This window comes from Dasypus novemcinctus, chromosome 9 (genome assembly GCF_030445035.2).
Source record: "Dasypus novemcinctus isolate mDasNov1 chromosome 9, mDasNov1.1.hap2, whole genome shotgun sequence".
Classification (NCBI taxonomy): Eukaryota; Metazoa; Chordata; class Mammalia; order Cingulata; family Dasypodidae; genus Dasypus; species Dasypus novemcinctus.
Genome location: NC_080681.1, coordinates 84,430,307 through 84,457,573, shown reverse-complemented (window position 1 = coordinate 84,457,573; position 27,267 = coordinate 84,430,307). Strand labels below are relative to the sequence as shown.

The 27,267-nt window shown below is 41.7% G+C and overlaps 2 protein-coding genes across 2 annotated transcripts in view; both read right to left on the bottom strand.

Moving 5' to 3' along the window:
* AGBL4 (AGBL carboxypeptidase 4) overlaps positions 1-27,267 on the bottom strand; it is a 1,887,457-nt gene that overhangs the window by 242,492 nt on the left and 1,617,698 nt on the right. The gene's annotated exons all lie outside the window — the stretch shown is intronic.
* Positions 1-27,267, bottom strand: part of BEND5 (BEN domain containing 5) — a 51,754-nt gene that overhangs the window by 17,536 nt on the left and 6,951 nt on the right. The window contains exons 2-3 of the mRNA XM_058303615.2: positions 18,326-18,459; positions 15,780-16,164 (exon numbers count right to left, since the gene is read on the bottom strand). Coding sequence (XP_058159598.1) covers positions 15,780-16,164; positions 18,326-18,459 — 519 coding nt within the window. The remainder of the gene's footprint in view (positions 1-15,779; positions 16,165-18,325; positions 18,460-27,267) is intronic.

Sequence of the window (27,267 nt, the reverse complement as noted above, 5' to 3'; positions counted from 1 at the left end):
GAGGGAAATTTAGAGCTCTAAAAGCTTACATAAAAAAGAAGATCTCAAATCAGAGATCTAATCTCACTATTGAAGGATCTAGAAAAAGAGCAAACTAAAACCAAAATGAGTAGAAAGAAGGAAATGATAAATATCAGAGGAGAGATAAATCAAATTGAAAACAACAAAAACAAAACAAAAAATAGAATCAACAAAACCAGAAGTTAGTTCTTCGGAAAGGTCAATAAAATTGACAAACCTTTAGGTAGACTGACAAAGAAAAAAGAGAGGATGCAAATAACTAAAATCATAAATGAAAAGTGGGACATTAGTACTGACTTTACAGAAATATAGAAGATTATAAGAGGATATTATGAACAACTGTATACCAACAAACTAGATAGCTTAGATGAAATAAATTCTTAGTGGGGGAAAAAACCTATCTACACTTACTCTAAGAAGAAATAGAAAATCTCAACAGGCCAATAACAAGTAAAGAGATCGAATCCCTATGGTGGTCTGGAACTATGGACCCCAGTAAAACATGTGGTTAAACTTAATCCATTCCTGTGGGTATGGATTCACTGTAAATAAGAGCTCTTCAAGATGTTACTTCAGTTAAGGTGTGGCCCAAATGAATCAAGTTGGACTTTAATCTCAATTAGTGGAGTCCTTTAAAAGCAGAGTAAAAGTCAGGCACAAAATAAGCCACGGAGAGGGTAGTGAGAAGCTGAAAGTCAATGAAACCTGAAGAGAAGAGAGAGGCTAGGAAGGGCTACCATGTGCACTCCCATGCAACAGAAACCAAGAACCTAGGATCACCAGCAGCCAGCCCCAGAACATCAGGCTTTGGGAAGAATGCATTGTCTTGAAGATGCCTTAATTTGGACTTCTACCCTCAAAACCATAAGCCAATAAATTCCTGTTGTTTAAGCCAACCCATCCCATGGTATTTACTTTAGCAACAAGGAAACAAAAACAATCAATAATCAAAAACTTCCAAAGAAGGACAGCCCAGGACTAGATGGCTTCACTGGTGAGTTTACCAAACATTCTAATAATTAACAGCAATCCTATTCAAACCCCAAAAATGGGTCCAAAAAATGGAAGAGGAGTTAACACTCCCTAACTCATTCTAAGAGGCAAACACCACCCTAATAACAAAGCCAGTTAAAGATACCACAAGAAAAGAAATTACAGACCAATATCCCTTATGAATATAGAGGCAAAAATCCTCAACGAAATACTAGTAAACTGAATCCAACAGCACATTAAAAAAATTATAGACCATGGTCAAGTGGAATTTATCCCAGGTGTGCAAGGGATTTCAACATAAAAAAACCAATATAATAAAACCGCATTATTAGAAAGAAGGGAACACACAGGACCATCTCAATTGACACAGAAAAGTTATTTGACAAAACCCAGCATCCCTCTCCTATAAAAAACACTTAGAAAATAAGGAATAAAAGGAAATTTCCTCAACATGACAAAGGTCATGTATGAAAACCCCATGTTAATATCATACTCAATATTTTTTTTTGATTTTTTTCTTTTTTTAAAATATTTATTTATTATTATTATTTTTTAATTACATTAAAAAATATATATGAGGTCCCATTCAACCCCACCGCCACCGCCCCCCACTCCCCCCACAGCAACACTCTCTCCCATCATCGTGATACATCCATTACACCTGGTAAGTTCATCTCTGAGCATCACTGCACCCCATAGTCAATGGTCCACATCATAGCCCAGACTCTCTCACGTTCCATCCAGTGGGCCCTGGGGGGATCTACAGTATCCCGTAATTGTCCGTGAAGCACTATCCAGGACAACTCCACGTCCCGAAAACGCCTCCACATCTCATCTCTTCCTCCCGTTCCCCACACCCAGCAGCCCCCATGGCTACCGTTCCCACACCCATTCCACATTTTCTCTGTGGACATTGGATTGGTTGTGTCCATTGCACACCTATGTCAAGTGAGGGCTTAGATTCCACATGGGTACTGGATGCACTCTTCCTGCTTCTAGTTGTAGACACTCTAGGCTCCATGTTGTGGTGGTTGACCTTCTTCAACTCCATGTTAGCTGAGTGGAGTAAGTCCAATAAGTCAAAGTGTAGGAGCTGAAGTCTGTTGAGGCTCTGGGCCTGGGTGTCATATTATCAGTCCAGAGATTCAAATCCCCTACATATATCTTAAACTCAGCACCAACTACAATTCCAATAAAGTAGCATGCAAGTCTTGTGAAAAGAGATCCCCTCTGAGTCCATTTCCATCACGCAGAAACACCAGCTCCAAAGAAGGGCCATCTGTCATGGCAGTGAACCCCTTCTGCCATGACCATAGAACCCGTGGGTCTCTTTATCCCTCAAAAGAACCAATACCTGGGGTTGTATCTACCTTATCTGTCTCTTAGACTCTGTTCAGTTGTACATAGGGGTATTCCTTCTGACAACCTCCAGACTCTTTTTTAGAGACTCACAGCCTTATAATCTCATTTCTCCTTTCCATTTCCCCCTTACATTAGGTCAAACCGCTTCCCGAAGTCATGTTATTATATGTCATACTCAATATTGAAAGACCGAAAAATTTCCCTCTAAGTTCAGGAACAACAGTATCACTATTGTTACCCAACACTGTACTGGAAGTTCTAGTCCGAGCAATTTGGCAAGAAGAAGAAATAAAAGGCATCCAAATTGGATATGAAGAAGTACAACTTTCCCTATTTTCAGATGACAAAATCTTATATATAGATAAGACTGAAAAATCCACAACAAAGTTAGCAGGGCTAATAAACAAATTCAGAAAAGTGGAGTGGTACCAGATCAACACACAAAAATCAGTAGTGTTTCTATGCACTGGTAATGAACAACAAAGAAAAATTTCTACTTCCAATAGCAACTAAAAGAATCAAATATCTAGGAATAAATTTAACCAAGGATGTAAGGGACTTATACATGGTAAAGTATAAAGCATTGCTAAAAGAAATCAAAGACCTAACTAAACGGAAGGATATTTGTATTCATGAATTAGGAGACTAAATACAGTTAAGAAGTCAATTCTAAAGTCATTTACAGATTCAGCACAATCTCAGTAGAAACTCCAACAGCTTTCTTTGTATTAATGGAAAATCCAGAAATTTCACCTACTAGATTGGCTACTAAAAAAAAGAAAATATGTGTTGGAGAGGATGTATACAAATCGGAACACTCATTCATTGCTGGGGGAAATGTAAAATGGTGCAGCTGCTGTGGTAAACAGTCTGGTGGTTCCTCAGAAAGTTAGGTATAGAATTATCATTTGACCCAGCAATCCCGTCTCCAGGTATATACCCCAAAGAACTGAAAGCAGAGACTCGAACAGATATTTGCACATCTATTTTCATAGCAGCTTATTCACAATTGCCAAAAGATGGAAACAACCCAAGTGTCCGCTAACAGTTGAATAGATAAACAAAATGTGGTATGGTATATCTATACAAGGAAATATTATTCAACTGTAAAAGAATGATATTTTGATGCATTCAGAATGCATGATGAACCTTCATCATGGATAAACCTTGAAGACAGCAAATTGAATGAAATAAGCCAGATACAAAAGCTCAAATATTATATGATTTCACTTATATAAAATAATTAGAACAAGGAAATTCGGAGTCAGGAATTAGAATATTGATTACCAGGGGTTGGGATAGGAGTAGGGAATGTATAGTTAATGCACAATTGGTACAGAACTTCTGTTTGTGGTGATGGAAAAGTTTTGGTAATAGATGATGGTGATGCTGGCCCAAAATTGTGAATGTGATTAACACCACTGAATTATATATTTGAATGTGGTTAAAAGTGGAAATTTTGGTAGTATATATGTTACTCAAATAAAAATTAAGAAAAAAACATAAGACTCAACAGTATACATAGTATGCATGACTGGGGAGCAGAACAGTACAGATGAAAGTGCATAGTTGGTTTTGGCAGAGAGAGCTCAGCTCCCATTCCTATTTCTGCTACTTTTATTTTTCCTGCTACATTTTAATTGTGTGATACACAATTAAAGGGTGAGTGAACTGTAGACAAAGCAGAAGCTGGCAGTATGAAGGACTGATAGCATCATAATTTTCTGATAGCATCTCCCTGCAGTGTGTGACCTGTTCGAGGGCTGGGTCTTTTCTTGTCTTTGTCATCAGTCCTTGGCACAGAGTAGGTGCTCTCTGAGTGTTAAATAAATCAATGACAAAAATGAATGAATAATTCTAAAGTTTCAGAAGCAGGTGCCAAAGTTTCTCCTTTCAGGTTGAGATTTTGAGATGTAAACAAACTCAAGCGAAGCATTTGATCAGTTGGGAGGTTATTTCTTCAGTTTCCCCTAAAGGGCATGGCCAAGTGGGCTGGACTCTGAGGCCTCTTCCTTCTCTGATATTTAACAACAGTAAAAAGGAATGGGCTGCGAGAAGACAACTGCAGACACTGGTCACGGGTAATCTTTGGCAATATTGTATTTCTCTAAGGCTTCATTTTCCTTTTATAAGAGGAGGTTGTTGGAAAAGAGAATGAATCCAGTCCAGCTCTGACTTCAGTCAGGTTTCCTCCCATTCATCTCCACAATGGCTTACAAAGGACCTTACAAAGGACCTTGTCCTTGCTTGCTTAGGTTCCCCATTATTCTCAAAAATTGAGCCCAGAACAACCAGTCTCCTCTCTACCTATGTGGCTCATTTCTTGCTCTACCCTTCTATATACCTCTGCTATAGTAGCACAGAATTCAGGTCCTTCAGTTACTACTTTGTCTCAGATCTTTGAATGTGCCGTTTTCTTGGCCTCCAAAGTCATCTCATATGTCTGTTAGGGCCCCAGCTCAGAATTCTCCCCTGTGTTTCCTTTCCCTGATCACTCTCAAGTGGGGGTCCCTATTCTGCATTGTAAATAAAGGGTAGCAAATTATATTTGCAATCATCTGCTCACTTGTCTGTTTGCAACATTAGACTGTGACACTCTTCCAGGGCAAAGACCATGTTTTATTCTATTTGCAATCTTGAAGCCTAACACAATGCCTGATAGGCTCTCAATAAATCCTTCATGAAAGAATCAACTCAAGACGGAGAGGGGAGAGAGAGCTGGCAGGGATGTTTATTGAGATTTTGAAATAAGGTTGTGTTGCAGACTCAGATGCTTGTGGTGGCTGGGGAAATGGGAAAGGCTGTTCTCTCAGGCAGCCTGTGAAGTAGAAATGCAGGCTAAGTAGAAATCAGAGGCATCTAGCCCAGGAAATGGTCTTTTGAGATGGTAAGAGATGAAAGAAACTCTGCCACTGTACTGTCTACAGAGGGTCATCTAAAAGGAACAGGGGCTAAGAAAGCCACCTCTTTGGCTTCATCAGCAGCTGATCCCCTCCCCATTTACAGAAACCATAGGTCAAATTAACATGCCTAATACTTTCCACATACCCCCCAACCATCCCACTCTTTTCTGGCTCCTAGTCTTTGCTTGTGACATTCATACTGTCCAGAACATTCTACTCCCATGGATGTCCAATTATCCAAACTCCATCAGTCATTCAAGGCTTAACCCAAATGCCCTCCTCCATGAAGGGTGCCCTGTCCCCTCAAATGGAGCCAAATAATTCTCTCCATTCTTTGGCTTGGGATTTGGAGTCAGAGAGACTGGGGTTTAAATGCTGGGTTTGCCACTTACTGTGTAGGTAAGCTGTGATTGTGATCTTCAGCAGGCACCATTCCCTCTATGAAGGCTTTTCCAGCTCCCTTCCCCTACCTCAGATAGAACTCTGCCTTCCTTTGGGTCCTCCCCAACCCCATCCCAACTCTGCCATAATCACCAGATGTACTCATTTGTTTATATGTCTGTCTCTCCCCCTTTAGACTGTGAAGCTTGAGGGAAGACAGGGACTGTTTTTTTTTTTTTGAGGTACCAGGGCTGGGGATTGAGCTGGGGACCTCGTATGTGGGAAGCTGGAGCTGAACCACTGAGCTACATTGGCTTCCTGTGCCTTTTTTTTACGTTGGAACATAGGGCTCAACAGAGTGCCTGGTTCAGATTCTATCCCTAACAGATAATTTACATATGAATAATTATTTAACCTTTCTGACCCGGTTGCCTCACCAGAAAAAAGGAACGACAAAGTGACTTGGGCAAGACTGAAGATTAAATGAGTTAGGCACATACACAAAATGGTTACGCCAGGTCTGGCAGAGGAGGTGCTCAGCATACAATGGTTCACTACTACCACCCGCCCCCTCCCACATATATGTGTTATATTCATCTGCTTAAGTTAGTCTCTGACTAAACAGTGCGTTCTGGGAGCTTGCCTTCTATTGCCCCCAGTGCCTAGTGCAGGCCTGGCACAGCGCAGGTCCTTAGTATTCCTCAATACAAGTTCCCTCCACTGTGCTCATCCTCAGGGATGGATAGTTCTGTCAATTCACTGTGGTTATTGTACTGGGATCTTTGGGCTTTCAAGGAAAACTGTTTACCGATATTCTTGTCAGCATCTTTTAATGATCTGTGGCTGCCAGGTGTGGGGGTACCACACTCTGATAGCCTTCCATCTACCTCATTATAAACCGGGAATTGGCACCTAAGCCTCAGGAAGGAGGGCAGCTTGGAAAGCCAGCCAAAGGCGGAGCTCAGAAAAGTTCTTCAGGAGACCTGGGTGTGACTCTCAGCCATATGACCTTAGGTAAGTCAACTAACCTCTCTGTGCGTCAGCTTTCCTGGTTGCAAAATGGGGACTACCACTTGCCATTTTGCAGGCTGAAAATGCCTTTGAAAAGAGCATACCACTTTGACAGGCACAGACAGAGGCTCAGAAAATGGTAGACGAATGAAGGAAAAAAATCAATCAATTTAGCATTACAGAATTAGAAAAGGAACAAAAAAACATGTGGTTTCTTTGAGGGAAGGGAGAGAGGGCCTCTAGTGTTTTTAATGTAAGAGGGGGAAAAAACTCCATTTCATTGCAAGTTTTAGAGGACTCTACTACCGATGATGGCAATTTACATCTCATTACAACAAATGCTTCAGATTGCTGTTTTGCTTTTAAAAATTTCTGGGGCATTGTTCTCCCTCAAACACATGTGACCAAATTAGCCACAATAATAAGCACTTGTGCTAAGAGACAGTATTGTACGATCTGGCACAGATAGATATTTTAGGTAACAAAGGAACTTTTTTCACTGGTGGAAAGTGTAGGAATAAAAAAAGGCTTTTTGATCTACTATCTACTTGCCTTCTGCTATTGACACACACTTCAGGTTTATTTGGGGGAAAATATACTTTCCATGGAGACAAACCTCCCAGCTGGTAAAGGAAGCTTTTTAAAAAGTATAAGGTAGTACTTGTCTTTTCATTCAATCATTCATGAACCCATTCATCACACAATCCTTGACTGCATACCAAGATCTAGACCCTGTAAGAGGCACTGGGGACCCACAGACAAATAATGTACATCCAGTTCTGGAGAAGTTCAGAATTTAACATTTGAAATGCTATTTACATTGCATTACAAAGAGCTGTGATTTGATGGCTAAGCACTGGATTTAGTGTTAGAAAATCTGGTACAAATCCTGATTCCGTTATCTACTTTACCTCTTCAAGTCCCAGCCGTCTCTTCCATAAAATGGAAATCATGGCACAGAGTAAGGGGCTCTGGTAAGTGTTTGTTGACACAACAAAGAAATATAATGATATCTTTCTCTTAAGTGGGATTCTATTCCTCCTGAAACCTTTCTAAAAAAAGGAATGTTTGTGTGACTTCCAGGAGGTTCAGAAGTCATCTATTTCATCAAAATATCTGTTTGCATCCTAAATACCATTTCTGATTTTTGCTGAAATTGAAAGCTAATAATTTTAGATTTTTTTAAAAGGACTAAATTCCCTTATTTCCCTCAGTAAGCAAAAAAGAAGTTTCTCTGTTACAAGCATAATTTTAGTTTCTTTCTTCACAAGTGCAAAGCGAATCATATCAAAATTCTTAAATGTACATCGAACACTTACTGTGGCACAGAGGCACAGTAGGCTTTATGGAATTAAGGTGGTTCCACTTCATTGAGAAGGACCCAAGCAGTGGAAGAGCCATGTAACAATGAAGGAGGTAAACAAGGTCCTTAGAAAGAGACAGGGGAGATGACCCAGAATTAGGCAGGTAGGGTCCCCCTATGTGTTTCTCTTACAGTACAGCATCATGCTCTCCCAGAAGGCATCAACCATTCAGCCTCTAGTGTAGCTGGGGCAGTTTCAGCTTCAGGATTCTGGGCTCTGCCGAATCCCGGGGGCTGGACTGCTTATTGGGTCACTTCCATCTATCCATCTTAGCTAAGTATGAACCTTTTACTGTTTACAGTGATGAAAACTCCATTTGTTCAGATTACATGTGGCACAGGTATTTCCTTTCCCCTCTCTGGGCCTCAGTTTTCTCATCTATAAGATGATGAAATATGTTGGATTAAGTTTTTTTCTAAAGAGATACATTCTAAGAAAACTCTAGGAATATTTTGGTTGGTCTCTTGAGACCATGTAGCTTAGTAATGCTGAAATTATGAAGTTGGTGGGCTCTTAAATAAAAGAGCACGCACAACAGCTCAAGATCTAGCAGCCCCAGAACCCACTGCAGTCCATAAAGGAGATCTAAACATCAAAGCAGGCAGAGGAGGTGACATGATGCTGCAGGACCACAGGGGCTGAGCAACTCTGTGTGATCAGGAAATTGACTGATGCACAGAAAAAGCGAGGTAGACCTCAGTTTGAAACGTGGTTCTACCGTTTCCCAGTTGTGTGGCCTATCTATTTCTGGGTTTTTTTATGCACGGAAAGCACCCAGCCTAGTGTCTGGCCCAAAGCAGGTGCTCTGTGAGATCAGGCCAGTCCCAGTCTATAATGAACCCTTTCCCATCTTTCCCACCTGTTTCATATGTTTGGCAAATCCACCTGAAAACAAGCCTGTCACATAGTTATACTGCCCCTAGGCAAAACCCTGTTCTGATGGGGAAGAAGCACTTTCATATTCTGAGCATGGGGAAAAGCCAAGCAACTTCTGAGCAAACTGTTAGCAAAGGGACAGCCCAGAGCTGTCTCTTGGCCCTGTCCTCACTGTCCCTCAGAAAAATAGACTCAAGAGAGAAAGGGGAAGGAGAGTCCTGGATTGTCTAGTCACTCTTGAATCAGCTCCTAAAATAATCTGAGACCAACTATAACTATTTCTGACTCAGTCAACAGGGTAAAAAGTCCTTCAAACTAGAAGATGACCAATATTTCTAAGATAAACTATTATAGTTCTCACTATTAAACCTTTCCTTGACATCAAAAGTAAGGAAGCACAAGACACAGGGGTTTTTGGCACCACTCCACCACCAATGCTGAGGAGGTGGGGAGATTTTGACCTCCTGAGCCTCTGTGGGGATATGAAAATCTGACCTGACAGAATGTCTGTCCCTTGCCCGTCCTCTTCAGCCCTCATTCTTTTTTTAAAAAAAGATTTATTTATTTATTTAATCCCCCCCCCCCCCCGGGGGCCTGTTCTCTGTGTCTCTTTGCTGCGTCTTGTTTCTTTGTCCGCTTCTGTTGTCGTCAGTGGCATGGGAAGTGTGGGTGGCCATTCCTGGGCAGGCAGCACTCTTCTTTCGCGCTGGGCGGCTCTCCTTACGGGCGCACTCCTTGCGCACAACAGCACTGCGCATGGGCCAGCTCCGCACGGGTCAAGGAGGTCCGGGGTTTGAACCGCGGACCTCCCATGTGGTAGATGGACGCCCTAACCACTGGGCCAAGTCCGTTTCCCAGCCCTCATTCTAAGTTCAACTTTCTTGAGCACTCCTGCTCATTGGTGAGTATGAACTGAGTCTGAGTGCCTACAGAGATGAAACAGAGCTCTGAGATAAACAGTCCCAGGAGTAGAAGCAAGGCAAAGAGGAGTATGAGTCACTGCCAGTGATGTCTGAGGAACTGAGAAGGTCAAAAGTGGAGGGGAAAGACGAGAGATGGGAAGATAGAATTCCATATAGGAAAAGTGTGTGGGGGGGTGTAATTGTGCAAACTGTAGACCAGTGAACCTGAAATCAAGTGCAGGCATAGCTGTAAATGGACCATTCAAGTATGATTTCTGAGCACTTAGAAGGGGAAATAGCAATCTCCAGGAGTCTTGGGGGTTGAAAAAAGAGGAAAACATACCTGGCAACCACATCTGTGTTCTGGTGTAGGACAATGAGTGCCTATGATGTGCCAAGCATTGCACACATATTATCTCATGTACATCCTCAAACAATTCTATTATTATCACTGTAGGATCTACTGAGCGCTTATTATGTGTCAGTCCCAGGGCAAAGGTCTTTACATGCATTTGCTCATTTAATCCTAAGAACCATAATGGTTGGCATTATCATTAACTGTGTTTTTCAGAAAAGGAAACTAAGGTCTAGGAGGTTAAGTAACTTGCCCAGGGCAACAAAACTAGGAAGTGGAAAAGCCAGGGTTCAAAACCTCAATATTTCTGAGTTCAGGGTCCATGCAGGTTCTTAATCAATGAGCTGGCTCTACGGCCTGTATGAGGGTGGGCATTAAGATTTCCTTTTACCAAAGAGAAAACCAAGGCTAAGAAGGGTTAAATAATTTACTTGAAGTTACACAGGTAATGAATTATAGAGCTGAAATTAAAACCCAAATAATATCTGTCGCCAAATCCCGGGTTGCCTCCTCTACAGGGGAAAGCAAGCAGGAAGCATTTGGCTGACAGTAGCTCCCTTTTCTAAGGCACCATCAGAGTCCTGGGTGTAAAGAACCCAGCTCACAGATGCAAAGGATTTTAAAGATCAAAGCTGGTATTTTAACGGACCTTGGACAGAACACAAGGCCTGAACCCAGAGGGGGCAGAGGTTTAGAAACCTAGCTCTAAATAGCCAAGATAGATATACAGCCCACAAAAGCTTTCTCCTTTAAAAATTTCACCCAGTTTGTGATCTGACCAACAGGGACATTATCTCTTTTTGCATTCTCTTCTCTCAAAGAGAGATAATAATCCTTACCTGGTCTCACAATAAGGCTATTGGAATAGCCCCATGAGATAAAAATGTCAAGTTGCTATGAAACCTGTGAAGTGCCACATACTTGTGAACTACTGTTACTATTCTTATCATTTATACATCTTCTGGTCAGAATTCATCATTTCCACCCATATACTGACAAACAACACTCAAATTCTAAAACTCTCATATGTCCAACTCTAGCAAGTACAGCACTTATTTTATTCTGCCTGGAGTCATGCTGTGTACATGTCTGTGCTCCTCAGTAGACTGTGCATCTTGAAGGCAGATATTACATCTACTCCTCTTTATATTTCTCACAGAGCCCTTTAGAGCATTACTGGAACTTCTGTTATTGGAGTCACAAGAAACTGAATTAAAGCTGTGCTTAAAATGGAGGAGGACACCTAAGGCTTTGCCCTAGAAACCTTTACCCTCTGAAAACAGGGAGTCTAGCTGGGAAGAAACAGAGAGACACAAAAGTTTACTCCATTCCCGTACAGGATGTCCCCCCTCCTATTGGAACTCTATTGTTCTACTTCCCCTCATCCCTTTTGAAGTCTCTGGAGGCTGCCAAACTCTAACCCAGTGGCTTGTGAATTTTAAAGAAATGGATTCTGTCTTGTTCATTTCTATATTGCCAACTACCAGCACAGTGTCTGGCACAAAGCATGCCCTCAATAAATGTTTGTTGAATAAAGGAAAGAATAAATGAATAAACACATGAATATACACACAAATAAATTTGTACCTTGTAAATTAGAATGTCTTCGTGCTTTTTGCATCCTCAGCATTTACTTCTTGGTGAGGGAGGATTTGGCAGGAAAGGGAGGAAAAGGAAAAAGGGACTAGCATTTATTGAACACTTACAATATGTTGGTCACAGGGCTAGATTCTTTACATATGCTTCCTCATTTAATTTTGACACCCATGCTAAGATCATAGAAAAGGAAAGCTCTGTTTTTATGAAGATAGGAGGTATCCTTCCTGGGATACCACTTCACACCTGCCTCCTGCAGGCTCTACCACTGCCTGTGGGAGTCAGCAATAATTCCTGGTCTTCCAGGAAGGGAGCTTTCCTTTTAAACTGAGCATCTCCTGACCTGCTGGCCTCCCTGGTCTCTGGATTTGCCTGTTATGGTATGAATGATCCAACACCCAATCTTATCAAAGGCCCCTGGGTAGATGAAAATGCTCAAGGGCAAACCTCTAAAAGCAAGCCTCAGGCCCGACCTTGGGGGCAGAGGATGGTGCAGTTCAGGCCACACATCAACCCCAGGCCAGGATGTGGTCCTTAGTGGGCATGTGAAGCCAAGAATCAGAAAAGGGTTTCCCCTTTTTTGGTGATCTTTTTGGCTGTTGTCTACCTTGTTCCAGGTTTCTTGGTGATATTTACAGATTAGGAGCTGTTAGAGAAGAAGGGTACCTTCCCAGCCTCGATAGGCAAGACTTCCATTTTCTAACACTAATGCCTTCCCCAGAATTGCATTTTCAATTATATGCTTACATATTTACCTCTATCACCACCTTCTCCACGTACCCCAAGTCTTATGCTTCTTCGTGTCTCCTAGGCTGAAAACGCATTCTGATGTTAGCTGACTGACTGAATGACCAATCATATATAATCCCTTTTATCTTCTATAAAAGAAGACCTTGAGAAGCACAGCGGTGACTAACCTGCCCAAGGTCATTTGGACAATTACTGGTTGGGAGAGCCAGAGTTAAAAACCAGGTTGGATCCTGTCTTAGCACCTCTGCTAAACAGTGGAGAAAAGGAGCTAACAGTATGAGTATCAATGCAATACCAGGCACCATGCTGTGTAACACAAGACTATGAGGCAGATATTTTCATTTCTGTTTTACAGATGAGAACACTGAGATGCTGAGAGGTAATCTCTGCCTACATTTCTCCCTACTTTTTCTTACCCAATCACTCCTGCCTGGATAACAAAAAATAAAGTTATCCTTTAGGCCTCAGCTTGGAAGTCATTTCCTTCAGATTACCTGATTACCCCAAATTCTATGGGTGGTCCTCCTCTGCTGTCCCAGAGTCCCCTGTGCTATTATCCCTGTGGTGGCATTTATGTACTGTGCTGTCACTGACTGTTTCAATGACTCTCTGCCTCATCAAACTTTGAGTTTCTCAAGGGCAGAGGGCAATTGTTATATCTCAAGAACACTAAACTCTCACCACTTGGTAAAATGCTTGGCACACAACAGGAGATCAGCAAATACTTGTGGAGGAAAAGGGAGGAGAGAAAGAAGCAAAAAGAAAAGAAAGAAAGAAAGAAAGAAAAAGAAGGCTCTTACAGCCACAGAAGGAGAGAAAGTGGGATTTAAACTCAGGCCTTCCTAATTCCAAAACCTATACTCCTTCCATGGAAACATATGGGCCTCTCCTTGAGGGTAGAGACTCTTTTTAATATATTCTTGTGTACTTGTCTTAGAACTTGGCACATTAAAATTCTCCAAGTAACATGTGTTAATCAATGGACTTTGAGCTTTCAAAGGTCATGGATAGTGGTTGTGATTCTCAGAGATGACTGTGGCTCCTAGATCACAAGGTACTGCACATGGTGGGTGCTTCATGCATACTTGTGACTTCAGCTGATTTATGTTCAACCTATCCAGCTGGATGAAGATGGTGACTGGGGTCAGGCAAGAGCTAGACACTGGCCCTTGTCATGGCATTCTAGGACTATGGGATTGAAGAGCCTGGAAAGATCAAGATACTGAAATTAGGGTTGGGGTCAAGTTTGTCTCAGGGTTTTAGAACTAAAAGAGGCATACACTGATACAAAATGTAGAGTATCTTACTGCCCCAGAGGTTGAGGTGTGGTTTCTGTAGTTTTACCACCACTCATAATCATGCAAAACAGCTAGTGTCCCTGGGAGTTTAGATAACTGTGCAGAGAGTTTTTGGTTGTTGTGTGTCTTCCCCTTCCCCCAGGAATTTTTCAAAAGGCATAGCAAACAGACTTCAATGAAAATTTTAAAAATCATTCATTTAGTGTTCATCAATTGTAATAAATGTACCACACTAATGAAAGATGCTGTTAATGGGGAAAAGTGTGGGAGGGAGGGGGGTGAGGTATATGGGAATCCCCTATATTTTTGGTGTAACATTTATGTAATCTAAAGCTTCTTTAAAAATAAAATTAAAGAAATTAAATATTGATTTAAAGATTAGGAATATTTTTTCTCTCTGAAAATTCCCTACCACAAGATCAACACAGCTTTCACAAATTTGGGGAGTTTCTCTTTTAGATTTTGTTTTAATAAAGTATTTTAATAAACATTTTTTTAAGCTTCAAACCACACGTGACCTTAAGCGACTCTGTAAGCATCTATAGCCTATGCTCTAGGAGAGTGGCCTAAGCAAAGGCAGAGTTAGGAAAGCAGGAAAATCACCAGCCTACAATCAAATAATGGTTTGAGACTGAACTCTGCCTTTCCTAGGACTTTTGGTTAAGTCTCAACCTTCCTATGACAAGGGCTATGAAAGGCTTCTCTGAGGACTCCTGAGGTGTATAGATCCATTGGTGTGTTTGGGGGACACATTTTAGGAAGAGGAAACTACAAATATAAAGTAGGGTTTACCACATTAACCTAAGCACCGAAGAAGAATGAGGCATTACACATAAATAAGCTATCTAGATATTAGAAGATTTCTTTCTTGAGTGTAAAATTGTATTTGATTTAAACTTTGAGACAGAACCTGTGTTTCTATACTATATCACTTCCTTTTTAAAAGAAAGTCGACTGACTCAGGGTTTTTAATTATTGGTCCTCAGAGCTATGGATGCTAAGAATTTTTGTCACACTAATTTCCTAAGTCTTGACTGGCCCCTATCATTTAGAATTCTTATGTTCTAAGAGTTTTCTATCTGCATCTCTCTATTAAGTTGTCATTTCTCCCTGCTGTCAAAGCTGCTGCCTTTCTGATTTCCCTATCCCTGCTTTTAAACCACTCTAGATGAGAAAATCTGAAAACCTCTTATGTTAAAAATGTATGCAAAAAAAAAGGGCCTATAAGTTATCCTATGAGCAAAACAGAGGAGTTTTCTATATCTTCATAGTAAACTTCCTAAAGTCATGGGCCTCCTTGCTCAAAAGGTTTTAATGTGTCCCATTCCTACCAAAACAAGTCCTGACACTTGTTTCTAAGATCTTCAATCACCTGTCCCCAGACTACATTTGCAGGATCTTAGCATGCTCCAGAGGTCTTCTCCTACTTCTGTAACCGTGGACCTTGGCCTCCTCTTCACCTTGAAACTTTGCTCACCCTTCAAGGTCCAGTTCAAGCCCACCTCTGTCCTGAAGTCCTCCTTCATGCCCTCAGCTGCAAATAAACTGAACCCTCATCTCATTTTATTGGCATCTCTCTGTGCATTTATTACTTTCTGACTTAAAGTAATAAACTTTTTTCGGACTTCTAGTTCTCTTTACTATCCTCAGACCTCCTTGGAGAGGTTCTCTACAATCCCTGGCATTGCCCCTTGCTGAACATACGCATAAATGAGCTATGGCAAATATATTCTCAGTTCTTAGCCTCTGAGCTCCATTTACCACTGTGTTCTAAATAATTGAGGTTGCTGCATACATAAGCTCCTATCAGATTCACAGTGGGAGGCAAGAGTCTCTTCCTCAGGGCAACTGCCGAGCTGAGTCTCACCCCTCCTTAACCTCAGGGCACTTGGACCACTCTTCCCCATGGCCTTCCTGGAAGAGGAGCTGCCCATGTGGGGTGGTAGGTGGCCTGCCGGAGCACTCACCGCTGCCAAGTCGCAGAAGCAGCACGTCCTGGAGCCTCCGGTTGAGGTCACGGAGCTCCTTCATTTCCGACACGAGTGCCCCGTACTCCTTGAGCTTCTTGGCCTGCTGTACCAGCTGCCTCCGAGTCCGCTCCAGCTCCTGCTGGAGGTGGCGCATCTCTTCCTGCTGCTGCTGGTAGTTGCGCAGCAGCTCCTCATACAGAGCCCGGGGCACGACTGCATCTTCCAGACTGTCCATGTCCCCCATGCCCTGCGAGGCCTCCACGAACACCTCTTCCGGACACGTGTTATGGCCCAGGCTCAGGCCGTTCTGCTTCTCCAGCCGGGCCACCACTGCCTCGATGCTCTTATGCGTCCCTTCACTCGGCTTCCGCCCCTCAGGTCTCTGTGTAGGACAACGAGAATCAGTTCAGGCAAGGGCAGCTGGTACTTTCTTGGACTGCAGCTCAATATTTCCCCAGACAATCCTAGAATCACAGAACCACAGAATGTCAGTGCTTTGAGAAACCTGTGCAAATATTTAGTCAAAGCCCTTTATTTTACAAATCGGGAAATGGAGGGCCAGAGTGGGGGAGGGGTATGCCCAAAGTCACACAGTCATTCTCAGCTCGGGTTTCCCAGGCCAGTACTTTCCCCATTCACCACTCTGCCACTTGGATGCATATTGACCACTATTCCCAATTCCCCTGCCTTCTAATCCTTCCACAATAAGGACGCAGTGACTTGCTCAGAGTGGATGTTCAATACACATTTGTGGAGAATCAGCGAGAAATTAGACCAGGCCAACCCATTCCAGGGGGAATCATCACTCAATCTTATCAATAACAACAACATAAAAGCAAAAAATAAAAACAAAAAATATTCCACCAATGAACCTTTTCTTCAAGATTGCTTTAGTTGGGAAGGATGATTAAAAAACAATAACAATAAAACTCTAATCTACTGTACTCTAGGGCGGGGACCATGCCTTATTTTCTGTTTCCTCACTGCCTAATACAGAGCTGGCAAATGGCATAAATATTTACACAGCTGAAAGGTTCAAAGAATGTTAGAATTAGAAGATATCTTAGAAAGTTTTTCTTTTTTTTTTCTTTCAGTTTAACCTCCTTGTTTTACAGGTAAGGAAACTAAGGCCCAGAAAGGAGAGAAAAAAAAGTCTACTGAAGGTCACACAGTGAGTTAAAGACAGCCAGAACCAGAATTTGGAAACCGACTTCCAGCGCAAGGCTCCTTCCCCCATATCTGCCGGCTCTTCTTGGACTCTGACCAAGTTGAAGCTCAGCAAGACAGGGAATACAGAAAGGACAGTTCATTTAAAAGAGAATTATCTGGGACTACTCAGGGATTGGGGGTTCAACTGCCTGAGGAAATTCCAGCTCAAGTGGACAAAGCTTCCACTGAGGGGCAGCAGGAGTTACAGAACCAACTTAATTCTTCATCCTGGGCTGGAAGGGTTAGGAGCTCTCTAGACTGGGGAGACTTGTGGGAGGTGCAGACAACTGAGGAAACAAGATTCCAGACAACTTAACTGTGCCAGATCAGGTCTTAACCTCTCACTAAGTTTCTGGAAATTTAAAGGAAAAAAAAAAAAGCAAGCAAATAAACAAACCTATGGCCTTAATACTGAAGTACATGACAAAATTCGATGTAGTTTCATTCCCTGGATAAGGTGCTGCTAGTCTAGATGAACTTATCAACTGAAATGATAATGATTATTTCACATGTCTGTCTTCATCATTACACTGTGAGCCACCAAAGGGCAGGGAGCATATATGGCAAATCTCCACGACCTCAGGAGCCAACAGGGCAAGGCCCATATCAGGGGTGCAATGAATGTCAAGGAACAGAACTCAATAGCATCTTCTGGACTTTAACTTTGGAATGTCCTTGACCTGGTATCTAATACCAGACCAAGGTCAATGCAAAGACATCCTTTCCCCCCACTATCTTTCTCCCTTGAGGTTCCCACTGTAAAGAAAACAAATTTGGTTTGCTGAACAAAATTTTCAGCAGGTTTATGACGTGCAGGTTGGGGGACACCAATTGGGGTATAAAGAAAGGAAATGCAACCTCATATAAAAGTTTTCTTCCAACCCAGGGTCCCACCACCCCTTTTACTGTATCTAGATGACCCTGTTTCCCAAAAAAGCCACACCCTTAGCTGTTTGTGGCAATTTGATAGTGACTGACTCTAAACTACTGCCCAAGAACAGCTGCTCAGTGTTTCTGGAGCTCAGCAGTGACCTCTATAGAGCTGTGAGTAGGAGAGAAATGCATGGTTCCAAACCCCCAGCAGCGATGACACTGCACAGACTGTGCAATCAGGATCGTGCCTAGTGGCACAGCATGAGTCAGGGCTACCTGGAAAGTCAGTCAGCAAGACAAACGTACACTAGCTGTCCCAAGCCTCCCCAGCCCCCTCAAAAACCATGGCCTGTGACATCAGGAGACATCTATATGGGAGAGGAGGCCACACTGGAATTCTTTAGCTATAGGAAATCTAAAAACGCTCCCACATACTTCCAAAAAAGGAAAGATTTTGTTACCTTGATGTGTCTAAGCTGTAAATCTTCTTCCCCATAATCTTTAAGCTCCCCATCTTCTTCTATGTGATTGAGAGAAAGTTTGGGGATTTTAATTTTCTTCTGCATCACACTATTTTCAAGGTCAGATTTGTCTTCTAAAATGCATATCAAGAGAACAAGGTTCGTTATGAGTCAAAATGCTGAAAGTACCCATACCTCAAATGCTAGAGAATGTTTTAGGCCAGACCAGTTAAAAAGGAAAAGCAAATAAATCCAAGGCGTGTTCCCTCCTCCATGCAGGGATCTTATAAACAGCAGTGCGTTCAAGCCTCTGGGATTAAGTAAGTTCTCTAAAAGCACTGTCATACAATGTGTTGGAATGACAGCCCCCTGAATTTGCTTGGGGGTTTCTCTAAGCACATCTTAAAGGAAGGCCTTTTATGGAATTCTAGACTGGTGGAAGTAAAATGGTCCTTAGATTGGTATCTGGTCTAAACAACTTGCACATAAATCCCTCAACAATTGAGAGCCTTCTAATCCAAGTGCGTTCCAGGAAAAACTGGTGGGTTTCTACTAGCTTGGTACCAACAGGCATGAAAGGGATGATAGTTCTTACCAAGGTAAGGCCTGAGCTGGACAGGGACTGCTCCACAGGCCATACACAGGAGAGAATGAGGTAGGCAGACATAGGAAGAGTAACAAGTAACGTTAACTACCTTTTTACTGGCATCATATCACAGACTGTCAAGGTTTGAAAGGCTGAAGTGACCAACAAGTCCAACCCCATTATTTTACAGATGAGGAAACTCAAACCCAGAGGATGGAAGAGGCTTGCCCAAGGTGTGAACCTGAGGAAGGCCCAGGAGTGGAAAAGAGGTCCCTGGTACCTCCCTCAGGTCTTATATCTAGTCATAAAACATGGCAATGATGCTCTACAAACGGTAAAGCCCTACACAAATACAAAGGAAAATTAATTCCCCTCGTTTTTTTATTCCTTAAGTACAACTTTAGATAGTCTACAAGAGAATATTTTTTGTCCTGCATGCATTTCACACTGTACTCTCCAGATCATTCTCTTACTAGAGACTTCTAAAGTAAAAAATGTATAGGAGAACTCCAGAAGTGGGAATTTGAACCTGCTCTGCAACTAGTCCCCTTGGTGTAAATACTTTGGGGTTTTGTTTTTCTGAGCTTGAACTGACATTTTGGGAACTATGGTTTGTTACAGTCCTCAAAGGTTCCCACTGTTAAAGCCTAAATGCATTTTCTAGCATGTTCACAACAGTGGATGTGATACATGGCCAGGCAAATGATTAAATCCATTCTCTGAAGGTTTTAAGCATGTGTGAGTATGTGTGGATGTGTGTTCGTGTATGTTAAACATGCTCTTACACTTCCCCCAGGCTAAGCTTCTCTCCTCACAACTTGTTAGAAAAACTGGGAAGGAAGCTTATAAGCATATAACCATTCCAGAATGTAGTCAAAATGCCAAATCTTCCCAAATGGTCTTCGGAATGGAGCCCCAGCTGGTCAGAGATGGAACTCTGGTATCTGAGAGACCTAAGTGTGAACCCAGCTATTCCACAACAGATTGAGGGATGGGCAAGGGCCTTAGCCTCTCTGAGCCTTGTGTCCTTCTATTATAGGAGTTGTGGGAATGAGAATAGTAATTCACACATCTCACTGTACAGTGCCTGGCACACACTCAGCACTCGAATGGGTTGTTATAGTTGGTATTAACAACATGCTCTGAATCATTTTATTCCCTAAGCATAAGATGAATAAACACACAATTTAAAAAACAAAGAGCTGACTTAAGCAGGGTGTGAAATGTAAAGGGACTGCCCAAGAAAGAAAGAGGTGGTCTTTGTTAACAACCCCCTCCTGATCAGAGATGAAAATGGCCTTTCCTACTGACCAAGGGAACATCCTCCGATTCTGTTTTCACAAGAATGGCCTGTTCTCGTTCTCTTTTGCGCCTGTAAAAATGCATTCAATTGGATAGGGTCTTTGGTCTTTCTAAAAGAGCAGCAGCTTCTAGCCTACAAATCATTGTTATTCTTACTAAGCCAAAAAGCTGCTAAAAAGTAAACCTAAGGAAAATGCTCCAAATGAAATTATTCTGGAATGGTGTGTATGTGTGTGAACCTAAATCGCATAACCCAGGTCCAGAGCTTTCCATCCATGCCTCAGTTTAGTGTATACTGGGAATTTATACTCTGTGGGACCTAAGTTGGACCCTTGGGACACACAGTGTTATGGACTGAATTGTATCTCCCGAAAGATATGTTTGGGTCCTAACCCCTAGTCTTTTGAATGTGACCCTGTGTGGAAATAGGCTCTTTGATGATGTTATTAGTTAAGATGAGGTCAAACTGGATTAGGGTGGCACTATTCCAGTATGAATGGCATCCTAATAAGGAGAAGAAATTTGGAGACAGAAAAGACAGTCATGTGATGGAAACAGAGATTGAGATATGCCACAAGCCAAGGAATATCATAGATTGCCAGGAAGCCAATGTCAGGATTCTACAGAGCTCAGAGGAAGCAGGACCCTCCCGGAACCCTGATTCGGACTTCCAGCCTCCAGAAGTTAGAGACAATGAATTGAATTTCTGTTGTTTAAAGCACCGTTCCCCTCACCCCCACCCCCAGGTTTGTGGTGCTTTGTTACAGCTGTCACAGAAAACGAAGACAAAGACAAATGAGCATCTAGACTAGTTGGGGGCACAAGATTAAAACCTACAAAAAATAACCTAAAGATCTCAAATACTGAATCTGAAATAAGCTTAACTAGCTGCTATAGGATTTCAGAGGCAAGGGAGATCACTGTCAGTATACCCATGGAAGGGTTTTGAGAGAGGCAGCATTTGAGTTAGACTACTTACTTGCTGGGTTATTCTGCATAAGTTACTTTACCTCTCTGAGTCTGTTTCCACATCTGTGACTTGATATAAATAATTCCTACTCACATTGCCAGGTTGGTGTCAAGATTATTGATAAAGTGTGTTAGGAACTTGAAGAGAGTGAATGGCACTTGGACAGTCAGTACTCATAAAAAGATATCTATCAAGGATGGCGTGAATCTGGACCATCCAAGAAGGGAAAAGTATAGAAGCCAAAGGAAGAAGTTTGGGGGAAAATTTAGATTGGAATAGTTATAAAAGATGATTCACTATGGGCAGGAGTAAGGTAGAAATTAGACGCTTTGGGGCTAGAGAATAAAGGGCCTTGAAAGCCAAGTTAAGACCTGAGGTTCAGCACGCAGGTGTGGAAAGAATTAGGAGTCAGACAACCTGGTTTCTAAGTCCTGTTCTGTCACTTAGTAGGTGTAAAAATCAGACTATATCATTGTCATTTCTCTCCTGTCGTAGAGGGGGAGATCTAACATCTACCTCAAGTGGAGATCAAATCAACTCATGAAATGTGCCTTGAAAACAACACAGACAAATACACAGTGGGTGGCAGTCAGCACACCTTGCCTGTTGGCCTGCTGCAGGCTTGCTTCTTGAGGTGCCTGGCTAGGGGAGGGTGACACTTGGGAGTGCCTCACTTCCACTAACTATACCCAAGGCTCCATGTTCTTCCACCCAACTGGAATGGCTATTTCTCCTTGTCTGCTTGTCAAACAAAAGAGAGCTTCCATTCACCTCCTCATTCTTCTTCAAAATTCCTCTTATATCTTGCACATACCTACTTTTTAGTCTATTATCTTACTATGCTGCAATTATCTTCTCAGTGGCTTATCTTTCCTACTGGACTGTAAGCAACCTCAGGGTAGGGTCCATATCACAGGCCTGACAATGCATTAGGGAAATACCAAACAAAAATTTTTATTGACAGAATAATAAAAAACAGGCTATTACAATAAACCCATGAAAAGATGCTCAGCATCATTACTCAATAAGAAATACAAACCAAAACCACAATGAAGTGGAACTTCACACTTGAAGATGTGGAGAAATTGGCACCCTCATATATTGCTGGTGGGAACGTAAAAATGGTGCAGCTGCTGCAGAAAGCAGTTTGGTGGTTCCTCAAAAAGTTAAATATAGAGTTACCATATAATCCAGCAATTTCACTCCTAGGCATATACCAAAGAGAAATGAAAACATATGCCCACTCAAAAACTTTGTGCAGGAATGCTCACAACAGCATTATTTATAATAGCCAAAAAGTAGAAACCACTCAAATGTCCATCAACGGACGGACTAAACAAAATGTGGTATATCCATATAATGAAATAATATTCATCCATAGAAAGAATGAAGTACTGACATACTACAATATGGATAAAATTTGAAGCATTATGATATGTGAAGAAGTCAGACACAAAAGGCCACATACTGTATGATTCTATTTATATGAAAAGTCCAGAATAAGCAAATCCATAGAGATTATTGGTTGTCAGGGGCTGGGAAGAGGGGAAATTGGGAATGACTGCTAATGGGTATGGGGTTTCTTTGTGGGTAGTGAAAAAGTTCTGGAATTGGTTAGTGGTGAAAAATGCACAACACTTTGAACATACTAAAACCACTGAATTATAAAATGGTGAATTTCATGTTATGTGATTCACATTTCAATTAAAAAAAAGAGGGTACCACTTATGAAATGTCTACTACATATCAGATACCATTTAAGGCTCCTCACATATTACTACAACTTGCAACAAACCTGTAAGTAGACATTATTAGACAAACTTTTTCTTCTGCTTAAAGAAAACCACCTGGGAAGGGGTAAAGCCAGGATTTAATCTAGATTTTCTTGCCTCCCAAGCCCATTCTCTAAACACATGCCAGGAACATGGGAGAACCAGAATAAATACTGAATGATAGTACAATGCTTAGTACCTTGAATCACAGACCTCCTGACCTGGATCATGGCTGCCTCAACACTTGTCCAGGGGGCTCTGGAGGCTCCTGAGAACTAACCACTTGCTGGCTTCACCCTAATGATCACCACCCTAATGATCACCAGTCTTCTCCTTGACCCATGCTCCCTAGAAGATAACTAAGGAGGGCCTGAGACCTCCACTAATCTTTTTCTGAAGTCCGTGAACATCAGCTGAGCCTTGGTTCTACATCAAGCACTGAACTAAGTGATCCTTGTCTTTTGGGCTTTTCCAACCCACTATATGCCAAGAATCCCAACCTGTATGCAAGGTTTAACTTCCCAAGGTGTGCTGGCTCACATGGGGCAGACCTCTGGTCTCCAGGGCTTCCTAAACCTAATCCTGAGTTGAAGATAATGCCTCACATCCATATCTCATCCACGGAAAGTTACTGAACACTCAGTGTCGTTATAAAAAAGTAAGAAATCAAAGAAATGGTTGAGGGAAGGAGGCCACAAGATCTAATAAAAACAGCCTAGCCTTCTGAGTCTGATGTGGGACTGATTTGAAATTCTGGCTCTGCTGCATAACTAACTTGGGCAAGCCACTTAACCTAAGTCCCAGTTTCATTATATGTAAAGTGAGGGTAATAAACTGTTTTCCAAAGAGATAATGCATGTAAAGCACCAAGCACAGTCATAGATGCGCAGTATTAAATAGTGGCTGTTAGGCTAGCCTGTGGGTTATGTGCTTGGCTTTTATCCCATGACAATGAACACTACTGCAGTTATATGACACAGATTGAGACATGATGAAAGAGATGTTTTAGAAAGATTAATGTGGCAGTGGCAAGCACGATGGATGAAGTGGGAGGAAGAGACCAAAAATAGGGTGACAAGAAGCTATAACTCTTGCCTGGTACATTAATGAAGGTGAACAGTGGTGTGGATCATCTAAGACAGCAAATACTCATGTGGCATTTCCATGTGGCTTTGGAATATGATTCTGGCTTTGAATGCCAGGAAATCACAGGTGAAAGGAGCCCTTGTTTAGGAAGGATGCAGAAAGCTCTCTAGTCAACCTTTGCAATTGCTTTGAGCTTAAGGTCAAATAATCACAGTTTAGTGTAAACAGAAATACATGTGTAGCCTCTGAAGAAACAATCTTCACTGATCCTGACTTCCTGACTCATTTGTCTCCAGCTTAAGTGAAAAAAACATTAAGGATTTGGGTATCAACAATCTCCTCCTCCTCTCCAGTTACTTTGTCAGCTAATTATATTCATCCATTCAACAAATAGTGAATAAACACCTACTATGTGCCAGTCCCTGTGCCAAATTCTTTACAAACATCATTGTATTTAATCTCCACAATAATTCCATTCAAGTAGAAACTGTGGTTCACAGAAGCAAGGTAGATCTAAACCATGAAGCTATTAAGCAGGAGAGCCAGAATTTCATATCAGGTCTGTTTGACACTCAGGCCCTGTTCTTCTCACCTAATTATCAATAGGAACAAGAAAAAAATTACCAACTTGTCTTAACTTTTTTGACTGAACACCAGTGGTAGACTGAACTAAAAAGATGAACATCTTGATATAACTTCTGATGTACCTGCCTTTCTACCAAGTTCTTGCTCACCCCCTAGGAGTAGTATGCTGTAATAAATTCCCAAATCGAACTAAGCAATATACAAATATGATTTGATGCCAAACACTTAAATTACAACACAGATTATCAAGACCTGTGGGCTCTAAATAATCCCAAAATAGAGTTCCTATTCAAAGACACAAAGAAGATTCTTGTTAAAATATGATAAAAACTGCTCTTCAAAAATATAGAAGAACTTGGCATTTGTTAATAATCTGACTGGGAGAAACATCCCATTAAACCTACCACTGAGGAAAAGAAAAAAGAAAAAAAGAAAGGCATGGAATAAGCAAATGGTGTTCTAGAAAACAAACAGATGGAAAGGAAACCCAAATCTGTCTTTCAAAGTGAAGAAACCCCTGAAGAATTTGTATATATAAAGTTAAAATGGGATAAGTGCCATCTTGACCCCTATTTTACATATAATCAGGCTGGCTATTTAAAATAATCCAATGTCAGCAAGTTTAATTTGGTGTAGTTTTGTTAGCTAAGATGAAATTTTGAAAGGCTAAGCATGAATTTTTACCAAGGTTGTTTTTTTTTCCTTCTAATATCTATATACAAGTCTAACATCTATATACAAGTTTTTCATCTGCACCGAAACCCTGTAAAATCTTAGGTCTGTATTAAAAATAGATGTGCACCCAAAGAAACATGCACATTGCATTCTCTGGCCCATGTTGTTTGTTTTTATAAAAACCCAGGCAGATGAAAATTCTCAAGTTTCACGGATTGTATCCAGTTAAGACAAGAAAAAGAAGAGTGCACTGCTGCACTGTTACAGAAAGAAATCAGGAGATATTGGTTCAAATCCTTGCTCTGTCACTAATTCGCTGGGTGACCAGTCAATTCTTCTCTCTAGACCTTGTTTTTCTTTTCTCTAAAACATATGGCATAGACTAGAAAACCTCATCAGGTCCTTCCAGTTGTATGACCTCTGGGACTGGGACTGCCAGGTCTCTTTCCTCAGTTGTGTGGTAGAGGATAAGAGTAGATGTGCTTGCTGGAAGATTCTTCCAGGTGGGCATATCTGAAGAAATGCCCTACTAAGTCCACCCAAAAAGGGAGAAATGCTAACCAGGTTTCAGAAGGTCTCCTTTCCTGACTCCCACCATCTCACTGGGCCTGGCATGGGGACTGAGCACAGACAAACCTACGAACCTCACTCTGCTGGGTTGTCTAGTTGCCCTCATGTACTTCACTAGGCTGTTGCGAGGGTAAGAAATGACTCCAGTAAGGTCACAGAGGGGCAAACATAGCTGGGGGTGGGGGGTGGTGGGGGACAGATAGTAAATCTTTCATGTTAAGGCCAAGTCCCCAGGAGGATTTAAAATACACAGGTTAAATTTTAAACTTGTCTGATCCTTACATGTCCTTGTTCCTCTATATCAGTCCTCTTTACCTACTACCAAGCAAACTGTGCTCTCAGCAAATATGAGCCCATCATAGTCCCCAACAGCTGCCTATCATTTAATAAGAGTATTTACTTTGTGCCAGACACTTTTACACCCCTATGTTACAGATGAGGCACCTGGAATTAAGAGAAGTAAAGTAATTTCCGCTTGGTCACACAGCATATAAGTAGCAGAGTCACAATGAGAACCCAGACTGTCTCACTCCAAAGCCCATTTTTTTTCTGCTCTCTAACACCTCCTCTGGGGTACTTAAAAAAGTGACCTTGAGTTCATCTAACCAAACTTTCCACGGTGCAGGATTCCATTCTAGAGTAATTGTGTTCAGCTTGTCATCTCTAGTGACCAGGGAGCTCATTATTATGCTGGAAGGTCTTTCCATTGTTTGTCAGCTCTGTAATTAAATTGTTCTCACCTAATCCCTATAAATTCCATGCTCTGGACCTAGCTCTGCTCTCTGGACCCCAAAAAACAAAGCTGATCCTTCTTCCATGGGGCAAAACTCAGGTATTAAAAACTATTAAAATATCATCTCCTGTAAATCTTCTCTTCTCCTGCTGATATACTCAGCTGTACTCTTATGCCTTACCAAAGAGGAAAAGGTAGTCATTGTGTAGTTAAAACAAAACAAAACTAAAACCCTAGATCTGGGATCTAAATACCTATCTCCTCATTTAGTTTCTAGGACACCCATTTCTCTTGATCATCACTGGAAAATCTCTGTCCATCTCTCTGACTGCCCCTTCCCAGTCACCCTTCTAGCTCTTCCTCTTCAGCTCTGCCCCTAAATGCTGGTGTTCTAAAGAGTTCTATTCTTGTACACTTCTCTCACTCTGTGCCTTCTCCCACCATGATCTCACTCCTCCCATGGCTAATGACTTCCAAATTGGGGTCTTCAGCCTGGACACTCTCCTGAGCCTTGGAACCACATGCCCAACAACTTGCACGTCTCAAAGAATCTATCAACTCAAACTAACTCAAATGATCACCTTCCCTTCCAGCTACCCCTCCAGGGGTCTCCTTCGAGGGAGGGGAGTCCAGAGACCCTTCCGCATCATCACCACAACCAGC